The sequence below is a fragment of the Diadema setosum genome, chromosome 6 (genome assembly GCF_964275005.1).
Source record: "Diadema setosum chromosome 6, eeDiaSeto1, whole genome shotgun sequence".
Taxonomy (NCBI): Eukaryota; Metazoa; Echinodermata; class Echinoidea; order Diadematoida; family Diadematidae; genus Diadema; species Diadema setosum.
Window position 1 is genome coordinate 23,046,861 of NC_092690.1, and position 12,599 is coordinate 23,059,459.

The window sequence follows — 12,599 nt, forward strand, 5'->3', positions numbered from 1 at the left end:
TCCCCATCATGTGTCCGGTACACCTACAACACTGTACAAGGCTTGAGCCATGCATTCACATTTTACCAGACGCATGGCTCAGTGTGGATCAGTAAAAATCAATGCCTGATAATTGACCAATCAGATTGCAGAGATTCTAAAGCTCATTTTACAAAATGGATTATGTTTTGTGCCTCACTATTTATTCTGTAGATAGGCATTCATTTGCCAAGTCAGTCTCCTGTAGCATTGTTTCGATGCTTTTAGATGTTGATAGCAAGATTGTGAGGACATTCCCAGAGTTCATTAGATTTTTTAGAAAGCAGCAGCAAAATGGGCACCCCGACTTTTGTATGTGTTCCTCATAATGGTGCGGGAGGCTGATGTCTTTGAATTGTATCAGTTTCCTTTGTGTCCTAATGTTTGAATTCAGTTGCTGCCTTATACATTTTACCGTTGTATTGACAGTCGCCAGTCTATTGAAAGTTCAAATATGTGTGATCATGAGAAATGAAGTGGTTGCTGATTTTTTATTTATTCATTTTTTTTTTTTGGGGGGGGGGGTGGGATCGGGTTGAAGGGTAAAATATAATGGTCAAGATCAATATGATTAATTTTGTGTTGCATATTGCATGTTGTGTCTCAAGAGGGATCTGATAGACTACAGTCATGCATGATGCAAGTGTAGTCAGTGACTGATACAATTCTTGCGTGGTATTAGAAGACAGCGATTGTATGCCTTCGTGTCAGAGGTCAAATGCCAGCTTGAGGTCAGAGGTCAAAGTGTACTGGAGTTCTTGACCTTTTTGCCTGTGTCAAAGAATTTGTGATGCTGTACGTATTAAAATTATTACAAAGGAATGCCCTAGGTATTTCATGATTGTTATCTTTCGATTGTGATTGAGAGATAATCCTTGTTAATTGATTTAAATTAACCAGTGATTAGACTTTTGAGGTGGCGGCTTCTCACAAACCTGTGGGTCATGAGGTCAGGTTGAAATGTGTATCAATGATGGAATCATTTGATAATGATATCACTGAAAAGATGTGGCCGAGGATATCACAAGTCTATGAGAGCTGAGTCAAGTAGAGAGAGATAGCTGTACGGTCACTTACTCTTGGGAAGATTTTTATGTCATTTCGAGCCTCGCTGAGTTTCTTTTTGTTTTTGTTCCTCCTCTGATGCAGAAAAGTGATCTAGTATTAAAGGGATGGTATAGTCTTCATTCAGATGAAAATTCAGACTTTAATGTTTTGCAAGATGATTAGAAATCACTCATGAAATATGAAAGAGCATGCAATTCCAAGAGGAATTCAAAAATTATTTGATGAAAATCGGTTTTGAAATGGCCGAGATGTCCAAAAATAAGGTCAAACAAAGATCTCTTTGTTTCTGGATAATTTGGCCATTTGAAAACTGTTTTTCATCAAATAAAAATCTTAATTTGTCTTAGAATTTTATGCTCATTCATATTTCAAAAGTGGATTGAAATTATGTCACAAAAAGTTGGAAACCTGATGCCCCAACTCAACCAAAACTAAACCATCCTTGAACAGCATTACTTGTTAACTTACAGCTTTTCTTTTTCTCCATTTTGTGGCAATATGTGTACGGTACAAATTTCTGTGTCTCTCCCAGAGGCTCCATTTCAACATTCAAGACTTACTTGATATCAAATTTGTGCATCAGACAGGTACTTGCCCAGAAGGTATTGTAATTTGTGGTTTGTTAAATCGAGATGTCTGCTATACTACTGCTGTAACGATGCACATGTAGACATTTTTGTTTCTCCGTTTGTCAAATTCTGTTTTGTATTTTCATATTCCAAAAAGAAATAATTTGCTATATGGTTGAGAAGTTCTGTTGTAGTGGCTCAAATAAGGCATTGCTCAATTAAATGCCTGCTGATCTGTTCCCCCCCCCCCTTTTTTCTTTTTTGCAAAAACACAAAACAGAACCTACTACCCTTTGCATTTTATTATTAATATTATTCACATTTGTAGTAAAAGGTGAAGTTTTAATGTGGTAGATGATTTGACACGAAAATGAAGGCAGAACTTTTTTTGTGTTATCATGACACATGTATGTAATATGATGTATAAAATGATAATTGTAGAATGGACTATACTTAGCTGTACTGTACCATGACTAGTAATTTTTTTTTTTCATTCTGTTCCTTTGAATAGAAATCCAAATATATTACGAAAGAAATACTTGAATTGTATCTGTGTGTTCTGTCTTACTGCAAAATTCCTAGTAGTTGTGTTGAAAACAAATTTGTCCTGGTTTAATCTTAATGGGTGTTATCAATGCAAAAATCTGATTGTAATTTTTGGGGGACATACTGTATAAGGAGTTGGGACCTGCAACCTGCCTGAAGTTGTGCTTTATATCCGACCTTTTTATGACAAGGTTCCTACATACATTTGCCTACATACACAAACACAAACAGACATATGGACACATACACATGAATTTATGCTGTATCTCAAAGCCAACATTATGACCACTCTCTTGAAATGAGAAGTTTTCTTCGAAAAGAATATCCTTTATTCATAATTTTCAAATTTATGAGTTATGTTAGCACATAAGGTTCCATAGCATACAAAAACACAGTTGTCAAAATACATCGTACATCATAAACAATGTAGTACATCGTAAACAATGCAATAAATCTTTTCTCTCGCTGAAAATACACCTAACTCTCAAATCACAGTAAAAAGAAAAAGTTTCAAAATCACAGGGAAACTGTCATTTCAGATCCATAATCTCCAGGGAAAGAAAGCGTCAAGAAACAAATTCAACATTTTAATCTTATTTTCCATGTGATGGTTGAGGGACCATAGGATCCTATCGGTTTATGGACTCCTCCACAGAGATGTACAATGCATTACTAGACGAGCCAGAGTATCAAAACTTGCAGTTTGTCCCTTGATGAAGTTTCTATTCGTGAATGGTGCACTAGTTCACCATTACAATGGCAGTTAAAAATCTGAGTCTTGAGACTGTGACACAACATCCTTCTGTGACAATTTCTCCGGTCTATTTTCTCCAATGACTTAGGGTTTGGCTTGTGTTTATAGGTAGAATTTATGTTTGGTTCTAATAGCATGCAGATATTTCACTGGCGCAATTGTCACAGGAGCAAAATCGTTGCTGGGGCGACAAGATCTCGTATCTACAAAATGTCAAATGTTCAGGAGAGCCAAAAAACATGGCGGCCAAATCACTGTATCAAATGGAATAGCCTCTCCTTTGACATGCCGTGAGAGAGTTAGGATTTTGACAGGACATCGCTTAAAGGGACTGTGCAGTACTGGTTGAGGTGGGGATTCATGTTTTGAACATTCCTAAGTGAGATAATGAGAAACCTCTTATGAAATATGAAAGAGCATGTAATTTTAAGAAGGATTCAACGTTTATATGATGAAATTGGTTTTCAAATGGCTGAGATATCTAAAAAAGTGATAATAATAAAAGACGACAGGCCACGCCTTTTATTACGATCTCTTTGTGTCACCTTGTTTTTGGATATCTCAGCCATTTCAAAACCAATTTTCATCAAATAAACTTTTGATACCCCTTAGAATACTGCATGCTCTTTGACATCTTATAGAGTGGTTTCTGAATATCTCGCAAAACGTTAAAAGCAAAATCCTCACCTCAACCAGAACTGTACACACCCTTTAACCGATTATCTGACCATTAATAAAAAAAAGTCATTTTCATGAAAATTTGAGATACGAGGTCTTGTCACCCCAGCAGCGTAATGTCATGGAACTGGCCTTTACTGTTATGCGAGTGACACAATGTGAAAGCTAACTTGCTTTTCTTTTCTTTTTGTGTGTGCTGAGAAATTAGTTTGTCTGTAGGAGGACACAATGTTCCTGTGACCAGATATATGTAATTTACAAAATTGGCCTTTAGTTTTTGTTTGATCTTTTGTTTATTTTTTTAAAAACACCTTGTGAGATACGATGGCTCATTCTCATTGCACAATATCTTGTGATCTCATGTACAAAATCTGCTTCCTAAGGTGGTTCGCTTAATGCTGAACTCATGATAATGGCATCTGGTATTCAACAATGGCACAAGGTGGGTGATATACAGTAGCCTGCCCTCATTCGGTGTATATAATGATAGTGTATTGCCTCTGCACAGGTAAATTTCCTACCTATAGCTAATGCCAACTTCCAGCATGGCTGCTTCAAACACACAGCTATGATACTCAATTTACATTTAACCTTCAAATACACCATCTGATAATTATTACACTGTATCGGCACAACTGCTGCCAAAGCAGCAAAATAAAATTCACTAAATCAAGTGGATCCCAAGTGATTAGGCTGGTATTTGATCGTAACTAATGTTGGAAAATCTATGACAAGGAAACAAATTGCACCTGGATCAAACAAAATCTACTTGGTCACCACATTGTTCAATTCTTCTGAATAATTAATAAGGAACAAATGTCTCCTTCATTTAACTCTTCAAAGTTGCATTAAGACACTCTACTACAATGAGAATGAGGGCAAAATTGGCAATTTGAACAAACTGGTGGAATAAAAAGTCAAAAAAAAAAAAAAAGATAAGCAAAACAATAATGCTGAAAACTGGCTGTAAGTCAAAGACTACATAAATACCAGTGACAACGATGCAAAATACGTTTTGAACACGCATTTTCTACCAGTGGCATCCCTGCTCTTTCGCATACCTACTTCAACATAATTTTGATACACCACTTACGTGGATCTCCCAAAATAATGAAATACGTTGTTGCCTTTGTCACATACCTCTTCCTTGGTGAGAGACTTCAATGAGTTTTTCACACAAACAAAACAAGAACAAGTACTTATGCTATATCAACCAGAATTATAATCACTCTTTTCCTCTTCCAATGAGAATATTCTCAAGAAGAGAAGGGGTTTGGGTTATGGCAAATTTTGTGCTCACAAAAAAAAAAAAAAAAATAGTATGATCCATGTCTTCACAAGCTCATTCTTAGAATGTGTTTTGGCAGAATTGCAAACACATACATGTACATGTAAAATCCTAGAGAATGTTAGCTGGTATATGAATTCGTATAACTGAATTCTAGAGGTCCAGAATGGCCATGCAATTTGCATCTTCCGACATAATTACAGTTTGCCTTCTCTGACCACAAGGAAATGTCAAGACATACATAATATGTTGTAGTTGCAAGTGTCACAAGTGTTGGTAAAAGTGGGTAAAAAAAATCAGGTTTGTTGTGGTGTTTCACTTGAATTAATAGCATGAAATAAAGACAAATCTGAAAAGGGAAGTAGAATGGAGAAATAAAATTAAAACGGGTTTAAAAAACAAACAAACAAACATTTGAATGCAGGAACATTGATAAGTTTGATTATTTCAAGTGAGCTATCAAAAGACAAGAAGTTCTAAGCCCCAATCTGAGTTTTCTGCACATCATGGATAAGAATTTCTGCCCTTCTACAGCAAAATGAAACAAGTGACAAATCGTAAACTGAGTTGATATTCTTTGAGCTTACAACATTCTACCACTAACCAGCATGCTAAATTTTGAGTATAATACTAATCTCACCAAGGGATAACGTATCTAGAGTGGGTTAAGATGTTACCAACACTGCCCTAACACCAATGTCAATTACAAATACATTTTGCCCATTTATATATGAATTCCATTTTTGTAACTTACTTCCTTCTTGCCAAAGTAGGACAGGGACATAGGTACATGATAATTACACGCTAACTTTTCGCTATCAAAGCACGTACAAATGCGTGCATGAGCTGTTCTGGTCTTATTCTTACCAGGAAGATCGACCACAAACTTACTCCGAAGTTTCTTCATGGGGCTATGGGGTGTGAAGTTGTAAAGTAGCTAAGAACTTTATATGCCACTGTTTGCATGACCTCTACGCAGCGTTAAGTAATTTCTCTTCCACATTTGAAGAAGACAAACAAACAAACAATGCCATTTTACCACTATAACAAATGAACTGTAACAAATGCTATGCAGGTGATGGTGCAGTTTGTCTCTTAAGCAAAAATGAACTCAGTTATGTCATCGTACAAAAGTGGTTCATCACATTTTGAAACAATAATCTTTCACGACCATACACATGGATTCGTATATGATTTCAAAATCTCATGAGTAGCTTTAGTGTCATCGTGTAAAGTGCTTAATACTCTCCTGAAAGTCTATATGAATACATTAGAAATTCTTTAATAAACCTCTGTGTGTGTTAAGAGCAGATTGGCACAGAAAACCCAATAGCAAGTACCCTCTGTTCAAAGTCCCTAACCCAGATAGGGTTAAATAAAAAAAACAAGAAATATAATCCATATGAAAGTTGTTTTGGCTCTCGGTCATGGATTCATCAGGCAGGAAAAGTGCCCTTTGACGGACGGTGTCATCACCCGAGTTAAAGTTTGTGCATCTCTTATAAAGTTAGCAAAATAAAATCACACCCTGCATGGCACCTCAAAGCAGCCAAATTGTGGTTAGCGAAAGAATAATGATGTGTTAGCATCTGAGACATTGGGTAAACATAGAAGCATGTTGGGTACAATTTACACTTGTGTTTCAGGCTTATTTCCTAAAAGATTCTGAGAACAGAGCACCAGTGAGTAGTAAATACCATTAATGCCAACAAAAAAAAAGTAACTCACAGTATGAAAGTGCAGAGGCTCAACATAAAAAAAAACAACAACAACAACAAAGGTTAGACAATCCCTTTTTACCATTTAGCAAAAGGCAAGACCCGTTTAGGAGCAATATACTACACTATGTAATAATACAACAAAAAACGATGGAGAGAATAGAATTGCATCACAAAGTATTGGACACCTCTAACAAGCTTTGGCAGTGGCTTTTTCTCAAAATCTTAGGAACTTACTGGCTAAGCCATGGCATGCCTTGAATTATGCAGAGATACAAAACAGCCATCACATCTATTTCAACAGCATGGACCCCAGTTTGGAATAAGATGGCTCATTGTGTTTGCAATGTACATATGTAGCAATGAGAAATTCCAATTCTTGCATTGTGGGTAGTCACATCACAGGTCACAGGTCAATTTCTCACTACAAAAATCCCCAAATACAGGGTAGCTTGGATATGGAAAAAAAAAATGGGAGAGGGGGGATGTACCCACCCAACTTCTTTTCAATTGTGTGTGCTTCTAATGCATAACTGTGGGCCTGGGACACTAGAATATGACTTTGATCTGCAAACAATACACAGAAACATGTTTTTATTTATTTGATGACAATCATCTTTGCTTTGATTGTGTCATGGTTTCTCAACATCTTAAACTCTCACGGGTGTATTAAAAGTGCTAAGACTGCCATTGCAAAATCAAATTGGGATAGTAAACATAATCCTCCTGTCTTTTCTTGTGGTGGTGTAGGGGGAAGGGAATTGTAATGAAGATCTCGCCCACAGTGGACTTTTTATTCTCTCACATTCAAATGAAGAACTATCACCTGCCAATGCTATCATTCAGTAGGAATATTAGAACATGTATGTCACTGCACAACAAGTATACACCAAATTATTGATTGGGTGACTCTACTGATGCTTCCGACCTTTGACCTCTACAGAGTGACCCTGTGAAATCCTGAACATTTTTTTTTTTAAGTTCCCTTCTGTCCTGTCATATGTTCCATGTATGAGGGAGAATGTCAATTCGGCCATTGCTTGCAAGAGAAAGGAGTCTGAATTTGAAAGATATTTTTGCAAAATGTCAAGACTGAGAGAGCGAAAGAGACAGATACAGACAGACAGACAGGCAAACAGACAAACAGACAGACTGAAAAGAAAAAGGAACAAGAAATAAAAAGCAAAGAACAAATCTACAACATATATTTCCCTCATAGTGCATAATTGTGATTCACATAAAATTAATTAAATAGTTGTACACGGCACTGTGAAGTCATGACAACAGGGACATGGTTGAAAAATCAGAATTGAAAGTGTGGCTTCACTTATATTCACAAGATATTAAAACATGGTTTGAAATTAACCTCAGAACATGTAGTAGAACCACATCACCGAAATGCATCCAAGCAAAATCTTCATGTTACACTAGATGCTTTTGTTGCATACTGCCCAGTCATTCAAAGTGTGACAAATACCTCTACACCGTTTTAGTTCCTTCTCCTACAAAATAATATAAGAACCGACAGAATATAAATAGGCAAACGTTGGATGACGGTTTCTATCAAAACATTTCGTTCATCAGCAATGCCAGAGTGGGTGGTCTGGTGTCGTTTCTGGTGGCACTGACGCTCTAAGTTACTGGTTTACAGAGTTGATGACCTCCACAGGCACTGGTGTGTATTGTCGACGTGGGCCACGCTGTATAAGGCATCTCAACTTCGTTGGTGGTGCCCAGCATTTTTTCCTTCTTCTCCTGCATGGTCTCCCATCTATCCTGTTCTGTGAAATGGAGGAGGTCACACGTTTCACGTTTCTGAACTCGTCAAGGACGGGCTGATTTTGCTGTAACACACGTTTCCTACAGACAGCTACCCAAATATATTTGGGACTAGTCTTCAACAGGCTAAATATTCATGCGGGCGTGGCTAGCAGGTCACTTTGATGCAACTCATGAAAGATGTCTTCAAATTTGAAGCATGACTAGTCTGAAGACATGTCATCCCTTCATAGAGTGGAACCGTCAGGGCCAGTAGTTAATACACGGCTTGACCAGGAGGTGTGTGGTCAGTTTATCTGCGTGGCTATGACGGTGCCGAACCCACACATCGCTTGACCATCACTGGAAAGGTCACCACTCTTGATCGACCTGCCACCTGCTCGATGCATCGAGTCCCACAAACGAAGCAATCAGTGCTGCATCTTGTACAGTCGATACTCTCTTTGCAAAGGTGTGGTCATCTAAAAGGGCAGTGTAATCACTCAGGCATCGCTGGCATCACTGATAGGCGAGGGATGGGGGGGGGGGTTATGAAGGCCCCGCCGCTTGTTGCTTCTGCTCCTGTTCGAAATGATAAATGAGTTTCATTGTCTCTATATACTGATCACTCAGATCTACTGTCTGTGAGGAGCTTACAAGGGGCGGGGTCCGAACTTTAAGCTCCGATGAGCCGTCCAGCAGTCTCTCCAGAAAGTCCTCCAGTTTATCCTGCAGCTTGCCTGGGGAGAGACGATGGTGCCAGAAACAATTAAAGCGTTTGATCCCAAAACGAATGAACTACATTCCCATAAAGTTGAGATATTTGAAATTAAAGCTGCTAAAAAAAAATACAAAAATAAAAAATATGAGACAATTTAAATTATAACTTCAAAAATAATCTCTGTTGTGTTACAAGTGATGTATGACAGAAAAAGGATTTATTTCACTCTATTTGATGATAGACTTAATGTTAAGATCAATTAAATGGCACTTAAATCATTTTACAATCAAACTCTTCAATTTTATCCTGCTATGTCTCCCCCCCCCCCCCCCACCCCTGGAGGAAAAAAACAAACAAACAAAAAACACACCAACATAAACTCTGTAAGTGCTCAGGCACTCAGCTTGAAGCCAAAACATAGTTCTGGTACGCCTGCAAAAGCTGTCAAATTTCGCTCCCAAATGTGCCTGTATGCCTAAGAAATCTGTGGAATAACGCTGTAATAACAAGATATTCAATAAGTAACGACGAAAATGCGAAATATTAACCAAATAAAATCGCAGTCTCAGAACTTACCCGATCGGGGTCAGGCTAAACTCGGACCCGGGGACAACTCGGCCTCGCTTTGACGGCGGGGCCGAGTTGTCCCTCTGGATTGTACAGTGTTGTACTATGGGAGCGGCCTGTAGCGCTTTGCGTTCTGGCTAGTCGCAGTTATGGTCCGAGTTGATACAACGCGTGCATCAAAGAACCTCTATTGCACGCATGCAAAATTAATGTGCGCCTATCAAGCACCTATGTATAGAATATGGCAATCACGAACTGCATGTTAATTGTCTGAAATAGGGCCGAGTTTTCCCTGAGACCGAGTTAGTCTGGATCCTTCTGGAATAAAAGTCAGTATACCAACACTTATTCTTATTTTTTAGCTCGAAATACTCCAAAACAGCTCATCATCCCCGCAAATCGCGTCAGCCACATAAGTTTCTTGGCAGACTCTTTCGATATACTGCAAGCAAATATGAAACGGTGCCAGATGGGTTCTCAAACCCTTTTTCAAATCCTTTTTCATCAGCCATAAAGCTGCATACATCGTCCACAGATCCATGTGGAACTGAAAGGGTTGAACACCATCTCATCCCCTCCAAGTCCACTCACCGCTGATGTCCTGGCCAAGGTACGTGCACCACTTCCCCCGAATATCCTGCACGGCGTCCGCGTCCGGCCCCTGGCTGGCCGTCAGATGACTGATGCACGGCACCACCAGTTCGCTCATCACCTGAAGACTCTGGCTCGCCTCCGCGTCGTCGCCGGACTCAAACGATGACATGCACTGCTCGCTTAATTGCTGCGGGGGAATGGCAGGAGGGGAGGATGTAAAGACCAGAGTATGTACATTGTGGTTCCATGACATTTGCTCCTTGGACAATTGCTCCAATAAAATATCTGCATGCTGAGCCAAACATGAATTCTACCCACAAACATAACCCTAACCCAAATCATAATCCTCACATCTAACTAACCCCATAACCCTAACCCTAAATCTTTGGAGGAAATAAGACCAGAGTGACTGTTGCAAGAGCAAATGTCTTGTCACCGTACATGGTATTTTTGTCCAGCACCTATGTACTCAATTCAGTCTTGCACCATATTCTACTTCACAGCAATAAAGTATAAGTCTGAGGTGCAAAATCAGCCCTAAAACATGAAAAGTTATCATTCTTAGTTTCCCATGTTTACATCTCATCTTGATATTGGTGGCAAGCAAGACGCAAATTAGCTGAGGTGGTGAAGTTATCTAGTCAGAACTCTTGAATCAGTTTGAGCACTGAAGTATCATAAAACCAAGGAGGTTCTAGAGAATGGAGTCACAGCCGTCTTATTTCCTTTGCTAGATGTTCGAAGCCGCCGCTCACAAATATTTGAAGCATGTGCAAAACAGGATCTGCCGCGCAGATAGGAAGACAATTGACTTGTGTCTCATTGCATAATCACTAGCCACTTTCAAAGGAAGATATTTCTTTGTGATGGTAATTACTTTTCGCTATCCCTTCTTATAAAAGGTAGATGGTACAGACATGAGGATGCACGAATAGAAATTGAGCAAAAAATGCTGAAATGAAGATGAAAATTACTCGACTGGGCATATGCGGGCACTAATCTGATATATCTATCAATAAAGAATTATATTTGAAGATTATTCCATATTAATTTCATTTGTGGAAACTAAGCGGAAAAGTGATGAAACCAGCTTTCCAGGATGGTACAGTTTTAAACATTTTCACATGATACAGCTCAGATTTACACTTTTGCGCAAATTTCTAGACGGAAATGTCTTTTGTTTTACATGCTTTATCATTAATTGAAATTTCATTTCATTTAATAAATAGATAAGCAAAATATGGCCAAAATTATGATAACGTTCAAAATTAATCTTCAGAATGCTGAGCAAGACGGCGGCAAGGAACATCGATCATCAAAGGCACAAGTGCACCACCTGCGGAATTCCTTTGTACATCAATAGAAATCTGACAATTGTTTGAATAATCACAGCCAGTTGGAACTCCAATGTATAAAACCTCCTTGATAAAACATAAATATCTATCTCTTGTTTTAATGGTACCTACGATAATTTGTCTCATTAGAGACTTCATTGTTGAGTTACACAACAAAAACTTGATGAGAATGACAAATTTCCATTTGAATTTTGCAATTTCTGGCATGAAGAGAAAACATTATTTCTGTGTGTGTGTGTGTGTGTGTGTGTGTGTGTGTGTGTGTGTGTGTGTGTGCGTGTGGGGGTGGGGTGGGGGAGGAATTCAGTACTCTACCAAATACTTCACATTTGTCATAACATACATACATTTTCTGGCCTTGTTGCTCCGTGGAGGAATGCATATTCGTTACTCCAGTGTAAATTTTGGCTAACAATTATCCTTTAGTAAAGTACATAGCGTGCCCTGGGAAGAATTTTTCTAATCTCCTGAAAAGGCGTTTATAAGCATAACGGTGCAGCGCTCTGTTCCAACTACGAGCAAGCTGGACCCAAAGAGGCCATCCCTCTCAGCTTCCTCCTTCACTCACCAGCAGACAGAGGCGTCGGTATCTGGCTAGGAGGTCTTCGTCCAGTCTCTTGTTTGGTTCGCTCTCCCCAAACTTGTCGTTCACAGCGCAGGCGTGTATCAGGTGCGGTAGGGCTTCCTGGTACCTGGAGGGAAGGGGAAGCATTACGGAGCTTTAGATTTTGATGCTCGGACGTTCAGAGGGAAAAAAAAATGTTCTGAGCATGCGCAGAAGCGCCCATCAAGTCAATCTATTTTTAGCTTGCGTCGCCTGAGTTTTTCACTACGCGTACTGGGCTATTTTTACGTCCGCACAGTTTGCAACGTAGAGAACTACTTCATGCACCGATCATATGGGGGCGCCATTTTATTTTTTAGATGTTGCGTCCCAGCGTAATCTAAAGCTACTTTTCAACGCG

At 38.9% G+C, this 12,599-nt stretch overlaps 1 protein-coding gene across 1 annotated transcript in view; it reads right to left on the minus strand.

Moving 5' to 3' along the window:
* Positions 1-8,946: 8,946 nt before the first annotated feature.
* The window catches only part of LOC140229651 (ubiquitin carboxyl-terminal hydrolase 25-like), a 46,243-nt gene continuing 42,590 nt past the window's right edge, over positions 8,947-12,599 (minus strand). The window contains exons 21-23 of the mRNA XM_072309893.1: positions 12,203-12,326; positions 10,277-10,466; positions 8,947-9,137 (exon numbers count right to left, since the gene is read on the minus strand). Of these exons, the coding sequence (XP_072165994.1) occupies positions 8,947-9,137; positions 10,277-10,466; positions 12,203-12,326 (505 nt within the window). The remainder of the gene's footprint in view (positions 9,138-10,276; positions 10,467-12,202; positions 12,327-12,599) is intronic.